General features: G+C 38.1%; 1 protein-coding gene and 1 non-coding gene across 3 annotated transcripts in view; one reads left to right on the forward strand and one right to left on the reverse strand.

Annotated features, from left to right (window-relative positions):
* UGGT1 (UDP-glucose glycoprotein glucosyltransferase 1) overlaps positions 1-26,602 on the reverse strand; it is a 113,528-nt gene that overhangs the window by 48,611 nt on the left and 38,315 nt on the right. For both annotated transcript variants that reach the window (XM_086718294.1, XM_025934966.2), the window contains exons 16-19: positions 24,154-24,289; positions 21,893-22,024; positions 12,863-13,027; positions 582-702 (exon numbers count right to left, since the gene is read on the reverse strand). In XM_086718294.1, the coding sequence (XP_086574420.1) occupies positions 582-702; positions 12,863-13,027; positions 21,893-22,024; positions 24,154-24,289 (554 nt within the window). The remainder of the gene's footprint in view (positions 1-581; positions 703-12,862; positions 13,028-21,892; positions 22,025-24,153; positions 24,290-26,602) is intronic.
* LOC112849035 (U6 spliceosomal RNA) lies at positions 17,959-18,062 on the forward strand. Its single transcript, XR_003222486.1, has one exon. It is a non-coding gene; the product is annotated as a U6 spliceosomal RNA (small nuclear RNA).

Here is a 26,602-nt window from a genome sequence, read left to right on the forward strand (position 1 = left end):
AGAGTAGCTACTAATGGTTACATGATTTCTTCTTGGGGCAACGATATATATTCTAAAATTAGACAGTGATGATTAGACAACTGAGAATACGTTAAAACTGTGTGCTTTAAAATGTGTAAGTTTTCAAAAGGCTGAGTTTTGTGGCATGTACACTATGTCTCAAAGAAGGTTTCTTTTTAGACAGGTATTCCTAGCTTCTCAGAGTAAAACCACCTGAGGTGTTCGTCCACATCACTGCTGGCTGATTCTAGAACAAAGATGAAGAAAAGACAGCTGCTTAACAGCTCTACAACTGTAAAAAAAAAAAAAAAAAAAAAAAAAAAAAATACAGATGTAGTCTCATCACCCAAGGCCTGTTTAACCGGCATTTAAAAGACAATGGATTTTTTCAAAGCTTACAAAGATTTATCTATACAAACTTGGAGAAAATTCTTGTGAATTTAGAGGCTAATATTATGAATTAAAACATAAGATTGTGTCACAATCTTAGGTTATCTTCTGAACATTACAATCCAACAGATGCAAAGGTTCTGAAACATAAGTCAAAAAAGGTCCAAAGTTCTTCCTGAAATGATCCTTACTGGTTGCTGTTAAATCCAGGTATTCTCGCTCAGATGTCAAAATCCTCGAATTGATTCGTGGAACAACATTTGGCTGATTCATGATATACTCTACCACATCCTGATCATGGGACAATTCACCCTAAAAGGAAAAAAAGAACTGGTGGGAGTGGAACGAGCATTAAACCAATTACAGCAATAATCATTTATTAGGCACTAAAAAGCCTTAACTTTATACTGGTAAGAGCCAAAAACTGAAGTTCTCATGTTATAGGTCCCTATCACTGCCAAGCACAGTTTGACATGTTATTTATGTACATTACCTTTAACTCTGCATCAACACGAAGCCAATGTTAGTGACATCCATTTTAAAGATGGAAGCTGAGGTATAGAAAGGTGATATACCTTACTCAAAGAGCTAAGGGGATCCAAATATGAAATGCAAACCCATGTTTCTGTGGTCTCTCCACACATCACTGTTCTTCCCCCAGAAATAAGCAAACTCTACAAACTAGATAAAAGTTAACATAAAAAAAAAAAAAATCCATCCTAAGATCTGCTCATAGTTAGCCTCTCTCCAAAGGAAAAAGGCAAATGCCTTCTCTTAAGCACTTAACTTATTTTGTAAAAATCACTACAAGCTTTTTGCAACCTCAGGCATCCAAGTAATGCTACGTTTCCAGAGTCACAATTATACAGCAGGGAGGAAAAATCACTTATCGTTTTCTCTTCCTTTTCATGCCTCTCAGATATACAGAAATACTTGTACTCCATGAAGTGATCTCAAATCGAAGCGTAAATGGCTATGGAAACTTGCAAGTTCTCACACTCAAAATATTTCATACAAAACCATATTTTAAAGCGATTTTCAAGGAAGAGATAGATGTGAATCAAATATACACAGTCAAGTCTAAAAAACTCCAATCAGTCATCTTCTGTGGCTACTGATTATCCCAAGAAAGAGAAATCATATGCAAATTCTCAAACTAAACTAATAATGAGTCTATGAACCATCCATACAACCCAACAGACTTACAGAGGTACTAGATGACTTAGTAGAGATGTACACCCCCATGTATACAACCTTGGTCTCTATTATAAATCTGAATTGATTCCAGTTAGAAGCCTAGCCAGCTGAGGGAAAGAAATTTAGCAACATCTATCAAAATCTTAAACGTACATAACTTTGGATGCAGCCTGTCTATACACACACACACACACACACACAAAATGATTATTTCTTTTTTTTTTTTAATATATGAAATTTATTGTCAAATTGGTTTCCATACAACACCCAGTGCTCATCCCAAAAGGTGCCCTCCTCAATACCCATCACCCACCCTCCCCTCCCTCCCACCCCCCCATCAACCCTCAGTTTGTTCTCAGTTTTTAACAGTCTCTTATGCTTTGGCTCTCTCCCACTCTAACCTCTTTTTTTTTTTTTCCCTTCCCCTCCCCCATGGGTTTCTGTTAAGTTTCTCAGGATCCACATAAGAGTGAAACCATATGGTATCTGTCTTTCTCTGTATAGCTTACACAATGATTATTTCTAAGAGAAGATGAATGGCAGGCAAATAGGAGTGAATGGGTAAGTTTCTCTTCATTTATACCTCTATACACATTTTGAATTTCATACCATCTGCATATTGTACCTTTTTACAGTGACTCTAATTCAAAATTTTATTTTTTTTAATTTTTTTTTCAACATTTATTTTTGGGACAGAGAGAGACAGAGCATGAGTGGGGGAGGGGCAGAAAGAGAGGGAGACACAGAATCGGAAACAGGCTCCAGGCTCCGAGCCATCGGCCCAGAGCCTGACGCGGGGCTCGAACTCACGGACCGCGAGATCGTGACCTGGCTGAAGTCGGACGCTTAACCGACTGCGCCACCCAGGCGCCCCTCTAATTCAAAATTTTAAATGTATCATACCCTTTGACAAAACAATTCCAAAAACTGATATTTCTCAAAAAAATAATAATAATAAGGTACAAAGATACACATATGAGACTATTCGCTGCAGCACTATTTATAACAGTACAACTTTACAAGCAATGTGCAATATCAGGGGATGAAATAAATGATTGTTCATTCTTTTTTTTTTAAGTTTATTTATTTGTTTTGAGAGAGAGAGACAGACAGAGAGAGAGAGAGCACATGAGCCAGCATGCAAGTAAGGGGGAGCAGAGAGAGAGGAAGAGAGAGAGAATCCCAAGCGGACTCTGTGTCATCAGTGGAGAGCCCAACACAGGATTCAAACCCATGAACTGTGAGATCATGACCTGAGCTGAGATCAAGTCAGACACTTACATGACTAAGCCACCCAGGCGCCCCAATTATTGCTCGTTCTTAAAAAAACTATGCAGCAATCTAAAAATACTGACATAGAGCTGTATGTTCAGAAACACAAAGCTAAAATGTATTCAATTAGAAAGGTAAGCTAAAAAAAATACAAATGTAAACATATATTTCAACATACATGAAGTCACAAAGAGTTATTTCTCTAAGGACTGAGATGAAGGGAAGAACTTTCATTTTTACTTTACACACTTGAATATTCTCCCCAATTTAGTATCTTCTAAATATGTACAGGAGCACATATGACTTATGTCATAATATTTAAAACAAAACTTTCTTTAGCTAGACCAAACCAAACTTCTCACTGGCAATATAAGGAAAAACAGAGGAAAACTAGCATTCAAAAAGGGAATATTTGAAAATGACCATTCTTTTAAACAATAGGTAAGTTGGTGTCTAAAAACAGAAAACTCTTCTGAATTTTTACATCCAACAATGTTGTAAAAGATATGATTTAAGTGGATGCTGGAAAACAAAAATTTTTGAATTATCTTTCATCTTTTTATTAATATCACTTGAACAAAGAAAGTAATTATCAATTCTTCTAGACTATTCTTAACTTTGGAAAATTAAGCCAAATGCATTCAAATAAAAACTATGTTTTCATATTTTATTTCAGTAGCTCCATGAATAATAAATTCCCTAGTAAACTACCAGGATAGGTCCTCATTCATAAGGAGACATGTAATAGAATTTAGCCAATACTTTTTATGTTTTTTGGGCTTGTTTTAATAAATGCACTAACAATCAGCACAATAAATAGCTTCTTTTAAAAATATATTTCTGGTCTTTTCAACATATGGTGCTGGAAAAACTGGATACCCACATGCAAAAGAATGAAGTGAGACCCTTACACCATGCACAAAAATTAACTCAAAATAGATCAAGGCTGCAACTATAAAATTCTTGGAAGAAAACTTTGGAGAAAATCTTCAAGACATTGGATTTGACAATGACTTCTCGGCACACCAAAATCACAGTCAACAAAAGAAAAAACAGGTAAACTGGACTTCAACAAAACTCAAAACTTTTGTGCATCAAAGGACACTATCAAAAAAGTGAAGAAGACAACAGAATGAAAGAAAATATTTGCAAATCACATCTGATAAGGGATAAATATCCAAAATATGTAAGAAACTCTACACTTCAACTACAAAAAAAAAAAAAAAGCCTAATTTGAAAATGAATAAAGGACTTAAATAGACATTTCTTCAAAGAAGATACACATATGGCCAATAAGCAAATGAAAAGATGCTCAGTCTCTTTAGTCCTTAAGGAAATGCAAATAAAAACCACAATAGGATACCACTTCACACAAACTAGAATGGCCATTATCAAAATAATAGAAAGTAGGGATACCTAGGTAGCTCAGTCCCTTGAGTATCAGGCTCTTGATTTTGGCTCAGGTCATGATCCCAGGGTTGTGGGATGGAGCTCTACTCGGGATCTGTGCTAAGCTTGGAACCTGCTTAAGATCCCTTATCCCCGCCCCTCCCCCTCTTCTCTTTCCCCAGCTCCCTCTCTCTAAATTAAAATTTTTTTCAATGTTTATTTTTTTGAGAGAGAGACAGAGCGGGAGCAGAGGAAGGGCAGAGAGAGAGTCAAAATCCGAAGCAGGCTCTAGGCTTTGAGCTGTCAGCACAGAGTCCAACCTGGGGCTTGAACCCATGAACCGTGAAATCATGACCTGAGCCGAAGTCAGCTGCTTAACCAACTGAGCCACCCGGGCACCCCTCTCTCTCTCTAAATTAAAAAAATAATACATTATTTTTTAATAACAGAAATTAACAACTGTCAGTAAGGATGTGGAAATAATGAAATTTTTGTGTATTTGTTGGTAAAAATGTGAAATGGTATGGCTGCTATAAAAACCAGGCCAGTAGTTCCTCAAAATGTAAAAGATAGAATATCCATAAAATCCAGCAATTTTCCTAGGTATATACCCAAAAGAATTGAAAGCAAAGACTTGAACAGATATTTATACACCAATGTTCACAGCAGCATTGTGAACTAGCCAAAAGGTGGAAACAACCCAAATGTCCAAAACATGAATGGATAAATAAAATGTAGTATATACATATCATTCCATTTTATAGGAAGGAAATAAATTCTGACATGCTACAACACATATGAACCTTAAAATAAGCAAGACACAAAAATGACAAATATTCTATGATGCCCTCTAGAAGAGGCAAACTCATAAACACAAAAAGCAGGAGAGTAGTTATCAGTAGCTGACAGAAGCCAGCAATGAGGAATTATTATTTAATGGGTAAACGGCTGCTGTTTGAGATGATCAAATATTCTGGTGATGGAAACTGGTAAATGCTGCATAATACTGAATGTACTTATTATATCTCTATGCATAATTTAAAGTGGTTAAAATGATAAACTTTTATGCTTTATATATTTTACTACGATAAAAATACTGTATGTGAGAGTGACATTCAGCAGAATGATAGAGTGATGATCTCTGAAAGCCCCTCTTCAAAAAACAAAAAACAAAAAAATCATCAAGGACACTAGAAAAAAAATCATCAATTTTTTTCAAAACTCTGGAAATTAACCAAAGGCTTGCAAAATTCCAAATACTTTTATTCAAAATATGGCTAAATCCTGGTAGCAAAAATAACCTTCAAGACACTTTAACTTGCCCTATTGCTATCTACCTCTCCCAGCTACACAGGAGTCTTGAAAACCAGTAACTCTGAAATAAACGTAAATACTAGCAGACTAGGAATATTCCCAGGTGCTCTCTCCAGTTGAGCTGAATTAGATCATACTGTGCCAACAGCTTTTTCCTAGGTATCTTTGTCAAAAGAATCAGGAGCAATTGTTTAATATCTCAGTTGCTTGAAGTGGTGACAAACGTTGGGCTCACATGAAGTGGCAAAAACATAAAAGAAAAAGCTTGGGAATGAGATGTCCATAACAGGTTTTGAAAGGCTCTCACATATTCCTTGGAATCTAAAAGGCCACATGCACAGTGTCCAGGGATGTGTTTAAGCTCAAGAAAAATCTTAGAAGGCCCTAACGCTCTCACTTCTGACTAACCTGACACTGTTCAAGCAAGAACTGAAGGCTACGGCAGAGTTGTAAACTGCCTGGGGAAGGCTCAAGGAGCACCCCAACATGTATACAAACACTTCTGGGGAAAAACAGGAGACTTTCTTAGACTCTCGAATTTAAGAAAATCTCTGTTTATTCATTAGCTGACCAATAAGTTAACAAGCAGAGACTTACGCTACATGGGACAAAGAATACAGACTTTAAAGAATTAGCACGGGAAAGTCACAAAACAACCACTCCAACAACAGACCCTGGTAAGGCAGAGACCCTGATTTCTAGAAGTGTCACATTATATTAATGAAAATGCCCAGTTATCAACAAAAATTTAAAAGACATACAAAAAAAAATGACTATATGGCCCACACTAAGGAAAAGAACAGTTAGTATATATAGTTCCTAAAATAGCCCAAGTATTGGACTTACTCCACAAAGACTTTAAATCAGCTATTTTAAATATATCCAAAAAACTAAAGGAAATCCTGTCTCACAAACTAAAGGAAACTTTGGGACTTACGACTCACCAGAGTCTCTTTATTAAAGAGAAAGAAATTATGGAAACGGACCAAATAGAAAAACCAGACTTAAACATACAATAACTGAAATTAAATATCCACTAGAAGGACTCAATAGCAGATTTTAGCTGACAGGGAAAAAAAAAACACCTCAGTAAACTTGAAGATATGTCAACTGAGATTACCCAGTCTAAGGAACAGAAAGGAAGAGACTTGTGGGATGCTACAGAGTATCAATATACATATCTGTCCAGAAGGAGAAGAAGGAAGAAAGAGACAGTTGTGTAATAAAGAATTGGTCTGGCTCCCTTGTTAAAGTAATCTCTTAATCCTGGAGTTTCCTGAGTAATAGGAGTGGCATCTTTGTTACTCATGGTAGGCCCCTCAGACCATACAGTTTATACTAATAAGGTGACTCATGGTGGGCCTTTCAACAGTTCACACTAATGAAACAATTCAATGAAGGCTGCCCAAGCCAGAAAGACCAACCATGCGATTAGAGGTTTGGGGCTATAGTATCAGTCTGAACTCCGGCAACAGCAAAGAGGGGCTAGAGATGGAATTCAAGTACATAGCCAATGACAATCAATCATGGCTACATAGGAAGCCCCAGTAAAAACTCTGGACACCAAAACTGGGCTGAGCTTCCTTGGCTGGCCATACCCCATGCGTTACCACACACCAATGAACAGGAAGGATAATGTATCCTGACTTCATGGGGAGAAGATAACACAATCTTTGTTTGGAACCTTCCCAAACCTTGTCCTATGCACCTCACCCTTTGGCTGGTTCACATTTGCATTACTGTATCATCGTAACACAAATTGTAAGCATAGCATTATCCTGAGCTCTGTAAGCTCTTCTAGCAAATTACCAAAACTGAGGAGGATATTATGTGCCCCTGCATTTTTATCCAGTTCATACTTATTAAGGGTGACCGGGGGACCCCCAAACTTGTGCCCACTGTCTGTCTGAAGTGAGGGCATGCTTGTGGGAAATTGTGTCCTTAAACTGTCAAATTTGGCCTAACTCTGAGTAGTTTGGTGTCAGAAGTCATTACAGGCAGAAATACTACTAGAAGAAATAATGACTGGAAAGCTCCTAATTTTGATATTTAAGAAATGTAATGTACTCCAGTAGGAAAACTCATAGTTCCATACCTAGACATAATTAATGACATGTCAAAAGTGAAACACAAAGAAAGGATCCTGAAAACAGAAAAGAGACTCTTAACCTCATAAGATTAACAGCTAATTTCCAAGAGAACCCAGAGATCAAATGGCAATGGAATGACATATTAAAAGTGCTAAAAGGAAAAGACAGTCAACCAAGAATTCCATATCCAGGCAAACTATCACTCAAAAGTGAAGGATAAACAAACACATTCCCAGAAAAACAAAAACAAAGAATTTTTCACTGGCATATGTAACCCAAAATAAACAGTAAGGAGATTCCCTGAAAATGAAAAGGCACACAAGATAATAAACTGAATCCCTACCAAAAAAAAAAAAAGAGTACAAGTAAACATAACTATATAGGTAAATATAAAAAGGGTCGGAATGTATTTTTGTTTGTAACTCTTTTTTCTATTTCACTTATGCGACAACAATAAAAGGCAACGCTTATAAACTGATACTGATGGGCATATAATAAAGATATAATTTGTATGACAATAACAACATAATGTGGGGAATAAACAGAGCTATATAAGAGCAAGGACTTGGTACACTAGTGAAATTAAGTTGGTATAAAAAATTTAACTATAGGGGTGCCTGGGTGGCTCAGTCAATTGAGTGACAGACTTCAGCTCAAGTCACAATCTTGCAGTTTTCAAGTTCAAGCTCTGCGACAGGCTCTGTGCTGCCAGCTCAGAGCCTGGAGCATGCTTCAGATTCTGAGTCTCCCTCTCTCTCTGCCCCTACCCCACTCACACTCTGTCTCTGTCTCTCCCAAAAATTAAACATTAAAAAAAAAAAAAAACTATAAAAACATTACATAAAAATCATAATATACCATATCAATAGATAAAGGACAAAACCACAGGATCACCACAGAAAAAGAATTTGACAAAATCTAACACACTTTGATGATTAAAAAAATTCAATAAACAAAGAACAGAAGAAAACTTCCATGAACTGACAAAGGGAATCCACAAAAACCCATGGCTAATATACTTACAGGTGAAAAAGTAAAGCTTTCCCCCCTAACATCAGGAAGAAAACAAGGTTGTCCATTTACAGTACTTTTATTCAGTATCCTACTAGGAAGTTCTAGCCAGGCAATTACACAGAAGGAGGAAGAGGAGGAGGAGGAGGAGGAGGAAGAGAAGAGAAGAAAAGAAGGAGGAGAAGGAGGAGGAGGAGGAGGAGGAGGAGGAGGAGGAGGAGGAAGAGAATAGAAGAAAAGAAGGAGGAGGAGAAGGAGGAGGAGGAGGAGGAGGAGGAAAAGGAGAAGGAGAAAGAGGAGGAGGAGAAGGAAGAGGAGAAGGAGGAGGAGGAGAAGGAGGAAGGAGGGGGAGGAGGAGGAAGAGGAGGAGGAGGAGGAGGAAGAGGAGGAGGAGGAGGAGGAGGAGGAGGAAGAGGAGGAGGAAGAGGAGGAGGAAGAGGAGGAGGAAGAGGAGGAGGAAGAGGAGGAGGAAGAGGAGGGGGAAGAGGAGGAGGAAGAGGAGGAAGAGGAGGAGGAAGAGGAGGAGGAGGAAGAAGAGGAGGAGGAGGGGGAGAAGGAGGAGGAGGAGAAAAGGAGAAGGAGGAACGAGGGGGAGGAGGAGGAAGAGGAGGGGGAGGAGAAGGAGGAGGGAGAGGAGGAGGGGGAGAAGGAGAAGGAGGAGGAAGAGGATGAGGAGGAGGAGGGGGGAGGATGAGGAGGGGGAGGAGGAGGAGGAGAAGGGAGAGGGAGGAGGAGGAGGAGGGAGGAGGAGGAGGAGAAGGGAGAGGGAGGAGGAGGAGGAGGGAGGAGGAGGAGGAGAAGGGAGAGGGAGGGGGGAGGAGGAGGAAGAGGAGGAGGGGGAGGAGGAGGGGGAGGAGGAGGGGAGGAGGAGGAGGAGGGGGAGGAGGAGGAGGAGGAGAAGGAGGAGGAGGAGGAGAGGGAGGAAGAGAAGAAGCAGGAGGATGAGAAGCAGAAGAAGGAGGAGGAGGGGGAAGAGGAGGAGAAGGAAGAGGAGAAAGAGAAGGAGGAGGAGAAAGAGAAGGAGGAGGAGAAAGAGAAGGAGGAGGAGAAAGAGAAGGAGGAGGAGAAAGAGAAGGAGGAGGAAAAAAAGGAGGAGGAGGAGAAAAAGGAGGAGGAGGAGAAAGAGAAGGAGGAGGAGAAAGAGAAGGAGGAGGAGAAAGAGAAGGAGGAGGAGAAAGAGAAGGAGGAGGAGAAAGAGAAGGAGGAGGAGAAAGAGAAGGAGGAGGAGAAAGAGAAGGAGGAGGAGAAAGGAGGAGGAGAAAGAGAAGGAGGAGGAGAAAGAGAAGGAGGAAGAGAAAGAGAAGAGGAGGAGGAGAAGGAGAAGGATGTGGAGGAGGAGGAGGAAGAGCAGGAGGAGGAGGAGCAGAAGGAGAAGAGAAAGACATCCTGATTGAAAAGGAAGAATCAATACTATGTTAGATGACATGCTTTTGTCATCATCTGTAAGATGACAATATTTTCCACATAGAAAGTTTCAAAAAAAAAAAAGGCTATTAGAATAAAATGAGTTCAACAAGATTGCAGCATATAAGAGCAATATACAAAAATCAATTGTATTTCTATTCACTATCAATGAATGATCCAAAAATTAAGGGGGCACCTGGGTGGCTCAGTCGGTTAAGCATCCAACTCCTGATTTCAGCATGTATCATGATCTCATAGTTCTGTGATTTTGAGCCCCACATTTGACTCTATGCTGAGAGTGTGAAGCCTGCCTGGGATTCTCTCTCCTCTCTCTCTGCCTCTCCCCAACTCACAAAGTGTCTCCCTCCCACCTCCCTCTCTCTCAAAATAAACATTTTAAAAGTTTTAAAAATATTAAATTAAGGAAATAATTCCACTTATAGCATCAAAAGGACAAAATACTAACAAATAAATTTAATGAAAAAAGTGTAGACTCCGTCACTGGAAACTACAAAACATCACTGAAAGAATAACAAGACCTAAATAAATGGAAATACATCCTGGGTTCATGGGTTAGAAAATTCAATATTGCCAAGATGTCAATACTCCTCAAACTGATCTACAGATTCAATGCAATTCTTATCAAAACCAAACGGTCCCTTTTGGCAGATACTGACAAGCTACTCCTACAATTCATAAAAAAAAAATGAAGGGGACACAGACAAGCCAAATAATCTTTTAAAAAAGTAAAAAAGAGAAACAAAAACCCAAAGTTGGAAAGTTCATACTTGATTACAATGGTAGTCAAGACTGTGAGGGGGGAAAAAAAAAAGACCGTGAGGTATTTACATAAGAACAAATATATAGATGAATGGAAAACAAGACAGTTCAAAAATAAATCTATACATTGGAGCACCTGGCTGACTCAGTTGAGCACGTGACTCTTGATTTCGGCTCAGGTCATGATCCCAGAGTCATGTAATCAAGCCCTGCACTGGGCTCCACACTCAGTGTGGAGCCTGCTTAAGCTTCTCTCTCCCTCTGCCCCTCTCCCCTGTTCATGCACTTTCTTTCTAAAAAAATATAATAAAATAAATAAACCTATACATTAATGTTCAATTTATTTTTGACAAGGGTGCCATGACAATTTAATGGGAGAAGAGTATTCTTTTCAATAAATAGTATTGGGACAACTGAATATCATCCTAAAAGACATCCAGTTGCATGCCAAATTGGATAGGATAAAAAAAAAAAAAAAAAAAAAGTGGACTCTTACCTCACACCATATAAAAAAACTAAATGAAAATACATCCAAGAACTAAATTTAAGAGGAAAAACTATAAAACAGAAGAAACACAGGCATAAATCTTCGAGGCCTAGAATTAAGCAATAATTTTGTACATACGGCACAAACAGCACAAGGAACAAAAGAAAAAAAAAATTGGACCTAATCAAAATTTAAAACATCTGTGCTTTAGAAGACACCACCAAGAAAGTGAAAAGACAAACCATGAAATTACAGAAAATATTGGCAAATCCTATATATAAGGGATTGGTACCCAGAACACATACAGAACTCATAACAGTAACAAAACAAGTAGCCCAATTAAACACAGGCAAATAATTTTAATAGACATTTCTCCAAAAAAGATATAAGTGCTCAATAAACATGGGAAACAAAGCTCAACCTTATTCATGTTTGAGTAATGCATGTCAAAACCACAATGCAATACCACTTCATACCCATTAGGATATAATCAAAGAAACACACAGTATCGATTGTTGGCTAGAATGTGGAAAAAGTAGATAGAACCTGCACACATTGTTGGTAGCAAAGTATAATGCTTTGGTGCTGCCCCTTTGGAAAACAGTAGAGCAGTTCCTCAAACTGCTGAAAACAGAATTACTACATAAATAGGCAATTCCATTTCTATGTAGAATGGACACACAAGACAAATAAGAACACGTCTACACAAAAACTTGTGTTTGATTGTCTACGGCAGCATTATTCACAGTAGCCAAAAAATGGAAACCTAAATATACATCAACTGATGAATGGATTTTTAAAATGTGGTACATCCATTCTAGGAACTATTATTTGGCCATAAACAGAAATGAAGTACTGACACATGTTCCATCAGGGATAAACCTTAAAAACATTATGCTAAGTGAAAGAAATCAGACATATAAGACCACATATTCAATGATTCCATTTATATTAAATGTCTCAAATAGGCAAATCCATAAAGAAAATAGATTTGTGGTTGTCAGGGGCTACTGTAGGGGAAATTGGGAGAGTGAATGCTACAGTGTGTTGGATTTTCGAGGGGTGGTAATAATGTTCTAACATTAGACAAAGGTGACAGTTGCATAAACTCTATGTATACACTAAAAACACTGAACTTTCCACTTTAAAAGATTGAGTTTTATGGCACGTGAATTACCCGTCTCAGCAGTAAACGTGTGTATGTGTATATAAATATTTGAGTCTTTCCTAAGTCAAAATTCCTTACAAGTAAAACAAATGTCTCTTAGAAATGCTAACTACTTTAAAATGTTTTAAACAAACATTTAAACATTTAATCTTGAAAACAATAAACTTAGCTGTTTCAAATACAATGCACAAAGTCTCATGAATATTCTCAATATAGCAGAACTTGCTGGGAGTCTACAAACCAACTATAAGTGGTGTATGAAAAACAGTAATACTTACAGAATGTTCTTGCTTACTACAGAGACTACAAAAACATAAGCAAACCATTCTCTTTCAAAATCAGCCTTGAAATACCACTCACCAAGTATACTGCTCTCTGGAAAAAGGTTGTGGTCTCCAGGATTTTGTGCATTGTGATGGTTTCCAACTCATCGGGATCTAGCTGTTCCTTTTCAAAGGGCATTCCGTTGAACAGAACAACAGGCAGTGGACCAACCCCAGTCTGCTCATAGTAGCCTCTCGCTTCCTGAAACACAAGGGACCACAAACAACGTGTTTTGTCCTTTGTGAGACAAACAGAACAAAGCATATTTTTCATACATACGTGTGCTAACAAAAAAAGCAAAATCAACAGAAATATAGTTACCAAGAAATAACTAAAAATATTTAAAATATGTCAGAAGTGACATAGTTAATATCCTACTGGGTAATCTGGAATTGAATTATTGAGTTTTTGTAAAACCACAAAACCTTGCCAATTAGAAAGTGATTTGGGGGTGAGGGTACTTTGAAGCTGTCCAGGCTACCAAACCTTAATTACATATACTATAGCTAAGATTGTAAAAACACACCCTTTAACAACAATGGAGACACTGTATCTTGGCTATCCAAAGCAGTAGCCACTAACCACATGTAACTACTGAGCACCTAAAATTAATTAATTTCCATTTTAAAAGCCACATGTGAGAAAAAAAAGGCCACATGTGGCTAGAGGCTACATAATGCGCAGCACAATGACAGACTGCTGTAAATTATGAGTGCTCCTGTGCAGACAGCCTGAGATGAAATATTTACACTCCAATCTAAATTAAAGAGGATCCGTGTCATTAACAAAGAAATTACACTTTTAAAAAACAAAACAAGGCTGATGGGAAGACAGTGCTTAAAAATTGCTCCATAATATACTAAACCTCATCTTCTTCTAAGACAAAAGAGGTTCCTTTCCAGGGAAATGCCAGGCCAACAAAAAGGCAAACAAGCCTACAATGAAGAGTCTTCTCTGATTGTCAGTATAGGTTCATTCCCCCTAGATATCAACCACAGACCCAAGACTAGCTTGCCAGAGTAAAACCCACATTACTACGCAAGATGTAAAAAGCATTCCTTAAAACATTCTTGTTAGACATCTTTTAACTGATACTTTCTGAAAATAGAATTATATATAGCCTCTATTGTAGATATCACAAATAGAAAAGAACTTCAGCTGGATAACTGGTAATCAGCAGCAGCAACAGACTGGTTAGTTTCTAATCAGATCTGGCCACAGTAGTATCTGATGGGACAGACTTACCAGATGGACTCTGATATGGCACAAGGAGAAAGGCCTTCTAGGTTCATTTCTGCCATTTCTATCTACCATAGTATAAACTTTTAAAATTTACACTTACAAAATTCTTACCATGTTAATTCTGTTCTTTGATGTCTCAACTATTTTGAAGATATTCATCAAAAACTCAATTCTAATATACTCTGAGTTTTGAAAATAATCCCCCCAACAAAACAAAACAAAACAATACCCACATTATCACTCTAAGCGACAATAAGTGACACTGGTTTTCTCTGGAAATGGCAACTAAGTGAAAATCAGGAGAGGGACATGTTTTGACTATATACCTTCTTTCCTGCAAAGCATAAATAACTTACCAGACCAAATAACAGAATGTAGCCTAATTACCAAAAAGTCAAACTTAAAAAATACATATGAGAAGTTCTATCAATAACTAAAAATGTTAATTATAAATAATTTTAAAACCTTAATAATTACAGGTAAGGTCTTATGAATGAGCTATTCAAATGGTAACAGATTAATAAGGACCCAGAGTTAACATGCCAAATGCAAAACGTCTTTATGTATAAGGTAGAAATTAAATATCACTATCTTACTAGCTTGAAAGATACAAATATACACCTATAGACTATCTTATCTTCAGTTTATAAATTCTACTTTAATTGTACTGCCTAGTTTTAAAAATAATTACAACTTTCAAATAGACAGAGGATATCATAGCTTCAGATTTATAACAAAAGATACAGAAATTTATAAGTGTAGTAACAACTGCTAAATGAAATCATTCCTCCTTTAAAAAACTTTCAAAAGAATCTTCTCTTGGGTTTTTTCATATGCAGAGGTACAACTCCTACACTTTTGAAAATCTTATTAATCATTAGATTCTTAGGACTTCTGGGAATCTCACAACATCCCTGTCATGAAAGTATATGTTTACCCAAGCAGCTGGGAAATTAAGTGGCATAAATACAAAGAAGATGATCTGCTTACATGGGAAGGGCCTCTAATCAGTTCTTTTCTTGGAAAAGAACCAAGTCTAAGGAAATTACTGAGGAGCTAGGTCTGTTATACATTTATTTGACTCCTCAGTAAAATCAAGATTTCAACACGTGAAAAATATCCTTTTTCCCAATATGTCTAATATTTTTCAAGAAAATACAATCATCCACAATAAAAAGACAATTATATACTGCTTTTTCGTAGGATGAGACAAAATTAAAGTGAAACGTTTTCCAGGTGGGGGGATGGGTGAACAGAATCACTTATGATGAGCGCCAAGTAATGTATAGAATTGTTGAACCATTATATTGTACACCTGAAGCTAATATAATACTGTATGTTAATTACACTTGAATTAAAAAATTTGGAGGCACCTGAGTGGCTCAGTCGGTTGAGCATCCAACTTCGGCTCAGGTTATGATCTCGTGGTTCATGAGTTCAAGGCCCACATCAGGCTCTCTGCTGTCAGCACAGAGCCTGCTTTGGATCCTCTATTCCCCTCTCTGACCCTCCCCACTTGTGCTCTCTCAAAAATAAATAAAACATTAAAGACAAATTTTTTAAAAAAACAACATAAGATCTAACGTCAACGTGGTAAAAAGCAAGCAAGCACATTGGGAGAAAATCCAGCATTTCTCTAAGGGAAAAAAAATAATAAAGCTAGACATTTTCCAAATGTAAAATATGAGAAAACTTCATGAACTCCCTCAATTCTTTGGTATTACCAAAGTGGTCCTTCTTTTATTTCACCTATTCTTTTTTTACAGAGTGCTACTCTTGCTGTTTGTGTCTATGTGGAAAATCACTGGGTACCACATCAGTTTTATTTGATTTTAAAAACCACATAAGGCAACTGAGTGAACGGAAGAATGCAATACAACAATGGGATGCTCTTCAGCCCTCAGTAGATCTTATGACCAGCTGCAACCCAAAACCTGGCCTGATACACCTTAAAACAAGGGGACTGAACACTAAAGCAGAAGTGACATCAGTATTGTGGCTGAACAGGACATCCCTCATTGGTGGCCCCCAATCCTGAACAACAATTTGGTATCTATCCACAACGAAAGTGCCTTTGTGGAAGCCTTGGAATCCAGCACCATATGCCAAGGAAACCAGAAGGCTCACCCACCTGAGCATCAGGTAACAGGCATACAGACTTCAACCCTAGTTGTGGACCCTACGTTGGCTCATTAACTGGCTCCACCTTCTCCCCGCCATAGTGTGAGGAGCCCTAGAAAAAACTGTCTTAAACAATCACCTTCAGACAAGACAGTCTTTGTGTTAAGTCCAGGTTTCCAGCACAGAAGTTCCAATACACCACTTGAGCAAAAAAAAAAATATGAGATTGGATGCACTGGAGAAGAAGATCCACCCTCCGCCAAAGGAGCAAGAGAGATCTACTGGGCCCATGATTTCTCCTGTAGGGGTAACTGAGAACAAGTGAGCAAACACTCAACTTCCCCAGCTATATGGGACATTGCCAAAGAGGTTCATTTCTCTCTCACCCCATCGAGAGTACTCAATTGTGAGCTGCGTGACTGAGAGTAGAAAGACGCTGGGGGAGGGCTGCAGACAGTACTCTCAGAAAGCATTTAAAGGGGATGGATCCTAGGGCGCCTGGATGACTCAGTCGGTTAAGCGTCCACCTTTGGCTCAGATCTCATGCTTCGTGGGTTTGAGCCCCGCATCAGGCTCTGTGCTGACAGCTTGGAGCTTGGAGCCTGCTTCAGATTTTGTGTCTCCCTCTCTCTCTGCTCCTCCCCCACTCGCACTCTGTCTCTCTCTCAGAAATAAATAAACATTCAAAAATAAGAAAATAAAGGGGATGGATCCCAATTACTCTATCACGGACTCCCATCAAGAAGCCACCCATGAGCTACTGTGGACACTTCATCCACAGATCCCACCAAATGGCTACAGGCAGACACTCACAGCACTCAGCTCACCTCACCCACACTCACCCTCCCCCTGTAGCCAGCTCCATGTGTATGCTCCTGACAGTGTCGGCAAGAGTGAATTTTGCCAGATGGCTAGGGAGCAAGCACAGAAAGTCAGCCCAAACACGTGGGCCAGAGACAGACAAAATACATGAGCTTTAGGGCCACCTTGGGGAAAATAAAAGAAAGGCAGTCAGCACCCAGCCTTGGGCACTGTAGAATTGAGAAGTTACACATGCTTAAGAATTCTGTACAAGAAAGAACAAGTATGGAGCATATGTATCCACAGATGGCCTAAGAAAGCCTCAGAATTCCTAGCAGGTCTGACAGAAAGTACTTCTCTCCCAAAGGCAGTTAGTAAAGACTGCAGGAGATGACTGCTATCTCACATGCAAAGAAAGAAACACAAAACTACAAGGAACATCAAGAAAGCGTGATAGCATCAAAGGATTGCAATAATCTTTCAGTAACCAATTTCAAAGAAATAGATATTTGTGATTTACCCAATAAAGAATTCAAAAAAATTGTTTAAAGGGAAATTCAATTACCTACAAGAAAACACAGGAAGATAATTCAACAACAACAAAAAACCACAAACAAAATCACATGTTTAGCAAGAAGAGAGAGAAATCAGGGGCACCTGGGTGGCTTAGTCGGTTAAGCATCCGACTTCAGCTCAGGTCATGATCTCACGGTCCATGAGTTCGAGCCCCACGTCGGGCTCTGTGCTGACAGCTCAGAGCCTGGAGCCTGCTTTGGATTCTGTGTCTCCCTCTCTCTCTGACCCTCCCCCATTCATGCTCTGTCTCTGTCTCAAAAATAAACATTAAAAAAAATTTTAAAAAAAGAAGAGAGAGAAATCATAAAAAAAGAACCAAACAGATACTCTGGAGCCAAAGAATACAACAAATGAAAGGAAAAATGAAATACCCTTAATATCAGAATAGATCAGTGCTTGCTTCGGCAGCACATACGCTAAAATTGGAACGATGCAGAGATTAGCATGGCCCCTACACAAGGATGACACTCAAATTTGTGACGCATTCCAGATTTTTCTGAGATACCACCTCACACCAGTCAGAGTAGTTTAAATGAACAAATCAGGAGACTATAGATGCTGGTGAGGATGTGGAGAAACAGGAACCCTTTGCACTATTGGTGGAAATGAAAACTGGTGCAGCCGCTCTGGAAAACAGTGCAGAGGTTCCTCAAAAAATTAAAAATAGATCTACCCTATGACCCAGCAATAGCACTGCTAGGAATTTACCAAAGGGATACAGGAACGCTGATGCATAGAGGCACATGTACCCCAATGTTTATAGCAGCACTTTCAACAATAGCCAAATTATGGAAAGAGCCTAAATGTCCATCAACTGGTGAATGGATAAAGAAGATGTGGTTTATATACATAACAGAATACTACCTGGCAATGAGAAAGAATGAAACCATGTCATTTGCAGCAACATGGATGGAACTGGAAAGTATTATGCTGAGTAAAATAAGTCAGTCAGAGGACAGATACCATGTTTTCACTCATATGTAGAACTTGAGAAACTTAACACAAGACCATGGGGGAAGGGAAAGGAAAAAATAGTTACAGAGAGGGAGGCAAACCATAAGAGACTCTTAAATACAGAGAACAAACTGAGGGTAGGTGGGGGAGTGGGGGGGGGGGTGGGGGAGAGGGGAAAATGGGTGATGGGCATCGAGGACGGCAGTTGTTGGGATGAGCACTGGGTGTTATACGTAAGCCAATTTGACAATAAATTCTATTCATAATAAAAATAAATAAATAAAATTTAAGCAAAAAAAAAAAACAAAAACAGTATCAGCCTAGATCAGGGGTACCTGGGTGGTTCAGTCAGTTAAGCGTCCAACGCTTGATTTCAGCTCAGGTCATGATCTCATGGCTCGTGAGTTCAAGCCCCACATTGGGCTCTGTGCTAACAGCTCAGAGCAAAAAGCCTGCTTCGGATTCTCTGTCTCCCTCTCTGCCTCTCCCCTGCTCAGGCTCTATCCCTCTCTCAAAAATAAACAAACATTAAGAAAAAAGCTTTAAGGGGCGCCTGGGTGGCGTAGTCGGTTAAGCGTCCGACTTCAGCCAGGTCACGATCTCGCGGTCTGGGAGTTCGAGCCCCGCGTCAGGCTCTGGGCTGATGGCTCAGAGCCTGGAGCCTGTTTCTGATTCTGTGTCTCCCTCTCTCTCTGCCCCTCCCCCGTTCATGCTCTGTCTCTCTCTGTCCCAAAAATGAATAAACGTTGAAAAAAAAAAATTAAAAAAAAGAAAAAAGCTTTAAAAAAAAAAAAAAGCTTATTTAAAGAAATAATGGCTGAGAACTCCCCAAATCTAGGGAAAGATTTGATCAAGTTCATGACGCTTATAGGTCACCAAATAAAATCAACTTAAAGAAATCCTCCGCAAGATACATCATAATAATAAAACTGTCAAAAATCAAAGACAAAGAATCTTGAAAGCAGCAAAAGAAAACATGCTTCCCTTACCAGGGAAGGCTCGGAGCAGATTTCTCAAAAGAAACCTTCCCAACCACAAAAGAGTGGGATGATATCAAAGTGCTGAAAGATAAATACTGCTAACCAAGAACACACTACCTGGCAGAGTTATCCTTTAGAAATGAAGGAGAGGTAAAGACTTTTCCCAAACAAACAGAAGGTGAGATACTTCAGCACCACTAAACCTGTCTTACAAGACATGGTGAAAGGAGTTGTTTAAGCTGAAATGAAAGATGATTAACTAGTGACATAAAAACACACAAAAATATACAACACACTGGTAAAGGTAGGTATATAGTCAAATTAAGAATATTCTATGGGCGCCTGGGTGGCTCAGTTGGTTAAGCGTCTGACTTTGGCCCAGGTCATGATCCCACAGTTAGTGAGTTCGAGCTCCACATTGGGCTCTCTGCTGTCAGCAAGAAGCCTGCTTCAGATCCCCTGCCTCACTCTCTCTCTGCCTCTCTCCCCTGCTCACGCTCACGTTCTCTCTCTCAAAAACAAACAAACCAAAAAGAATATTCTAATAACCGCTGGGTTAACCACTTAGTAACTCTAATATAAAAGTTAAAGGGCAAAAGTATTAAGAATAACGATAGCTATAATACTTGGTTAAGGAATACACAACATAAAAAGAGATAAACTGTGGCATCAAAAACAGAAACCAGGAGAGGTGCCTGGGTGGCTGTCAGCTGAGCAACCAACTCCTGATTTTGGCTCAGAAAATGATTTCACAGTTCATGAGATCGAGTCCCACATGGGGTTCCTCACTAAGCATGGTGCCTACTTGGGATTCTCTCTCTCTCCCTCTGTCTCTGCCCCTCCCCCGCCTCTCGAAAAAAAAATAAACTTAAAAAAAAATCAAATGGGGAAGGAGTAAAAAAGGGTAGAGTCTTTGCATGCAATCAAAGTTGTTACCTGCATAAAACAGACACTATATCTATAAGATGTTTTACGTAAGCCTCATAGTTCTTGCTAAATAGTGTTTTGTTCAATCCCTCTAAAACCTGGAACAACTTAGAATAGATCTCTTAACCAAACTCAACTAACCAAGTTAATAGCAACAAATACTAGCTAATAAAGCACGCTGACCTCTAACTCTAGTGAGCTACTCTCTAGAATGCACACACTTTTCTCCCCTCATTTGGGCTAAATGTTTACCAAAGATCAGATATATCTGTTCCCAAGCCAAATATTTTTCTCAGTTAGATAACATCATTTAATATTATGCAACCAATAAAATATGATTACAAAAAGAAAAAGCTGGTCTCCTCAAGAAAACAAATCAAATGACTAGAAATTCAAAAACATGACAGGCTAAAAATAAGTGATGCTAAACTAGATGTGGGTAAGACTACTATAAAAGACTTGGGAGGGAGATTATAAAAATCTAGAAGAATTCTGTACCCAGATGAAAAAGAAAGTATAAACAATTCATTATGAGTACAGTTTCTAAAAGGATCACAACTCAGATCTCCAAACAAAAGAACCAAAGGCCTTGTCAAACGTAAAAAAAAAAAAAAAAGTTGGTAAATAAATACACTTTTATTGTTTTAAATCAAAACATCTCAGGGGCGCCTGGGTGGCTCAGTCAGTTAAGTGTCCAACTTTGGCTCAGGTCATGATCTCACAGTTCGTGGGTTCGAGCCCTGCATTGGGCTCTGTGCTGACAGCTCAGAGCCTTGAGTCTGCTTCAGATTCTGTCTCCCTCTCTTTCTGCCCCTCCCCTGCTCGCTCTTTGTTTCTCTCTCTGTCAAAAATAAATAAACATTAAAAAAAATTTTTTTTAAATAAAACATCTCAGATATGTATTTTGATTTCTTGCCTGCACATTTATTTTCAATAAACCGACTACCTTGTTTCTGCTTGCGATAAAGGTCCTTTTACTGTATTTCATGTCTCACAAGAAACAGTATTATTTTTAAATAAAAATTTAAAATATTTCCCTATATCTTTATTACCACACTTTGCCATTCTGTTTATTGTATTCCTAAATATATTTTTATCTTTAGCCTAAACAACTAAATAAATGATACACATCAATAGGATACATCATAACCTGCTAAGCATGCATTATATATTTCTAATAGCTTTTATGTGGAACATATATCACAAAGTACTACCACTGCACTGCGAAAAAGAAATTTGTTTTTCAATTTAATAGTTAACATGCCAGCTAAAAATCAATGATATCTTTACAAAATTGAAATATAAACTTCATTTGCAAACACAGACAAGTGACCTGGTTTTTAAACTGTTAAATGAGAAGTACCTAAATACTTTTACTACCTTTTTTAATTACAATTCCCCCCAAAAAAGAGATAAGGAAAATACAGCATTGTGGTCCAATGAGAAGTGCCAAAGCAGTTCTTACCTTCCGATTCTGATCATAAGCAGAGTCAATCCCCAAAATGCTATTCACTTCGACATACGGATACTTCTTTTCCAGGACACTGACCACATGTTCAACTTTTACTTTTTCTCCAGTCCTTACTTTGTTATAGATCTGAAGAAAGAAAAACCGGGTAACCCCCACACTTTTAAATCCAAATTTCAGAATGTTTATTACAAAAGATTTCTGAATATAGAGAAACATGGCTACTTTTCTTAAAAGGTCATATGGAACATATTAGCAATCCCTTTTTCATACACCTCTTTAAGATGCCTTCTCATATTAGAAACTATATATTCTTAAAATGATCCAATCAGTTCATACATAAAGGCCCAAATGTAGAGTGGCTCAGCTGGTTAAGCAACCGACTTTGGCTCAGGTCATGATCTCATACTTTGTGAGTTCGAGCCCCACATTGGACTCTGTGCTGACAGCTCAGAGCCTGGAGCCTGCTTTGGATTCTGTATCTCCCTCTCCTTCTCTGCCCCTCACCCACTCATGCTCTGTCTGTCTCTCTCTCTCAAAATTAAATACACATTAAAAAAAATTTTAATGTGTTAATTTTTTTTTAATCTGAATACCTTTACATAATCCTTGAAATAAGAACTTATGGCCATCATGTTTAGGGGGATAAGTTATAAAATACATGCAGCAAAAATCCTTGTTTTTAAAAAGCAGATATAAAACAAATAACAACACAACTATGTCTTTATACATATAGTTAAACACCTAGAAGGATATAAGACAACCTTTTAATAGTGGTTGCCTTTAAGGAACAGGATTAGAGAGGGGAGAGAGAGAAATTTTAAATCGATTCACTTTAATAATATTTTCAAAAATTATTTACAATGAACATAAAATTTTTGTTGTTGCAATTAAAAATAAACAAAAAGAAATAAAAACTCATTATTATCCTTTCCTTCATAGACACAGATATTGGCGGGAGGTGGGAGGCACAATTTTAAAAAACAGACGTTAAAACACATCCTCAACAACTTCTGAACTTCTTTCTTCTTTCTTTCTTTCTCTCTCTCTCTCTCTCTCTTTCTTTCTCTGTAGCCCCACTGCTAAGCACCCCTCGCTATCACTTCTCAGAGATCCCAACAACAGCCCACCAACCAGTATCCCTGCCACTTTCTCTACCCTTGGTCAGACCCATGGTACATACATGCACCAGAACGTTTTTATCTGGAGTTTAATCCTCTGCAATCTGGACACTCATGGCCTGGCCTGGTAGCCTCAATGGCTAGGTTCCCCTTTCAGCTCTGCTCAAGCCCCAGGGAATTGACAACAGGGAATTACTACCTCTGATTTGCAGCCATCATTCAACTCACTCCTGTTTTTCCTCCTGCACTCAGCTAGGACCACTTCCCACTCCACAACCAGGACATCCCTAGTGGAGGGAGTCCTGGTGTTGCTAGGGTGAGCTATGCTTAAACCATCTGCGTGGTCGTGTCCCCCACCACACCGTAAGGGCTTTGAGGACAGGGGTGAAGTCTTACACTTCTCTGTATCCCTTGCAGCTAGTACCAGGCCTGGGAAATGGTGAGTCTTCAATAGATGATAGTCAGATAAATATATGAACATTTTAATAAAAAATGCTCTGGACTGAATCTCTAAACAACAAACATAAAAAATAGCATGCTGACATCATGTTTATAGGTTAAAAAAAGGTGAAATGCTTTAAAGATGGTTTTCTAATAATTACTACTAACCTATAAGCAAAACAATTGTTACTTGTAAGTTTTTTATATATTCAAAACCAGGAAAAAAAATGAGAGAGTTCCTTGTTTGAACTTGAGCAATTATCTTAAGTATATATAAAAATCAGGGCATTTCAGAGTTTCCAAGGTAAAAAAAAAAAAAAATAGAGAAAATAGACAGAATTTATGATTTGAATATTAAATTATCATAAAGAACTTAGAGGGGAAAAGCAAACATTTTTTTAAACAAGCAAAGAACATCACATTTACCAAAAAAAATTAGTGACTTCAAATTACCAAAAGTCAGAAGACTAAGATACCTTAGTAGGGCTCCTAAGGAATCTATCTTAGTTGAAACCACAGCAGTCTATTATGAACACTGGTGAATCAGTAAAGGCAACTCCTTAAATATAAAATATGAAGTTTGCAAGAATAATTTATCATACTTCTTCACAGAAATATAAAATCCTCTTAACTCATACTATTTCTTAGACGAAGTTAGATTAAGAAAATTATTCGCCATTTTGATTGAAAACATACATGTATCAGAGTTTGGAAGGCATGATAATCGTCCACTTCTTGGGCAACATAATTATACGCTCTCAGAATAGCCACTCCAGCATCTTGCATCCCATCAACATCTTCAGAGTCATTAACCACAAAGATTAAACCAATTCTGGGGAGGAGGGGGAAGGGCAAAAAGAAGAAAAAGAAACTTATCTCAAAAATGCAACTGGTTAAAAGGAATGGCATCTCTGATTCTCATTCACATACTGCAGCTTCCTCCAATGAAAACCTCCTCTACTGAAAAGCACGGTTCACATCCTACTCTAATATGGCGGGTAAAGGCACTCATCACTTGCAGAATAAAAGCAGGTTCCCAAAGGTGGCTTAGACTGTTCAACTGTTAAAGCACACTGTTCTCACACAGTGAAATGAGGCCTTCACTAATGTGAAGGGTTTTGCTAGTTTTAGATGGAGACTTCATGGTTTTTAAAGAAAAATTAGAGGAAATGAATGTTTTCAGAATGTGAAAATCTATAAAAAGGGGGGAGTAGATTTTGAGATTTAACATAGACAATATGAAAAACGTGAAAATGTTGACTATTATCCATCGGCAAAAAGCGACAACCAAGGTTCATGTTTATCACAATTTAAATTTTAGATTAAAGGAAAGAACCACAAAAAGATACATTACACATCTACAAAGTGGCCAAAAATAAAATAAGATTAAAAATAAACCCAAAAGCCTTTCACTGGCCCATACAGAAGTCATAGCCTACATACTGGAGCAAAACCAAAAGAAGTGAGAACAGACAGTCTATTAACAAAGGGTGCTGGAAAAACTGGACACATTCACAGTGCAAAAACACAAATCTATACAGAGACCTTATACCTCTCACAAAAAATTAACTCAAAATGGACCATAAACATGAATGTAAAACACAGAACTACAAAATTCCTAGAAAAGAACACAGAAAACTTAGGTGATCTTAAGTGGGCAATGACTTACTAGAACTAACAGCAAAGACAGGATCCATGACAAGACAAAAAAAAAAAAAAAATGGGGGAGCTAAACTTCATTGAAATGAAGAACTTCTGCCCTGTGAAAGAAACTGTGAAAGAAGAGAATGAAGACAAGCCACAGACAGACAGAAAACCTGTGAGAAACACATATCTGACAAAGGACAGATATCCAAAATATACAAAGAACTCTTCACACTCCACAATAAAAAGTTGAAAACCAGGGAAAAGATCGGAATTGGCACCTCAGCAAACAAGGCACAGAGTTGGCAAATAAGCATAAAAAAAGACGCTTGACATCATGTCATTTGGGAATTTCAGAATAAAATCACAATGAGATACCACTACACACCTATTAGAAAAGCTAACACCCAAAACGTTGACAACACCAAATTCTGGAGAGAATGTAGAGCTCATTATAGGAACTCTTATTCATTGCTGGTAAGAATGCAAAGTAGCACAACCACTTTGGAAGACAGCGTGGCAATTTCTTATAAAATGAAATATACTTTTTACCCTAAGATAAAGCAATCACGCCCCTTGGTATTTACCCAAATGAGCTGAAAGCTTATATCCACACAAAAACCTGCACACAGATGTCTATAGCAGTTTTCTTCATTAATGCCCAAACTTGGAAGCAATCAGGATGTCTATCAATAGGTGAATGGATTAAATAAACAAACAAAACTATAGTACATCTACATAATGGAATATTATTTGGCAATAAAAATAAATGATCTAGGGGTGCCTGGGTGGCTCAGTTGGTTGAGTGGCTGACTCTTGATTTCAGCTTTAGTCATGACCTCACGACCATAAGCTCAAGCCCTGAGTCAGGCTCCACGCTGGGCATGGAGCCTGCTTAAGATTCTTTCCCCCTCTCTTCATCCCTCCCCCACTTCTGCTTTTTCTCTCTCTCAAAATAAATAAACATTTAAAAAAGAAAGAAAGAATCAAGCTACAAAAAGACATGAACAAACCTTATAATCATACTGCTAAATGAAAAAAAAAGCCAATCTAATAAAGTTACCTACATCATGAGTCTGGGAAAGGCAAAATAATGGAGACAGTAAAAAACAACCAGTGGTTGCCAGTGCCTGAGAGGGAAGAACAAACAGGTAGGGCACAGGAGACTTGGAGGGCAATGAAACTATTCTGTATGATTACGTGATGGTGGAAACATGTCATCACACGCTTGTCAAACCCATGGAATATATGATGCAAACAATGAACCCTAATGTAAGCTATGAACTTTAGTTAATAATAATGTATTAATACCAGTTAATTAGCTAACACTGCTCTAAAAAATACAAAGTCTGTTAAAAAGAGAAAAAGGTAAAGCCTAAAAACAGAAGAAGAAAATACACATATCAAACATTCTGCTCTCCTGAGGTATGTGGACAGTGTGTGTATATGTAGATGGTAGTGGCAAGAGAGTTTGTTTATAGATGAAAATTGTTTTTGTTTT

This window comes from Puma concolor, chromosome C1 (assembly GCF_028749965.1).
Source record: "Puma concolor isolate L17-30 chromosome C1, mPumCon1.1.hap2, whole genome shotgun sequence".
Taxonomy (NCBI): domain Eukaryota; kingdom Metazoa; phylum Chordata; class Mammalia; order Carnivora; family Felidae; genus Puma; species Puma concolor.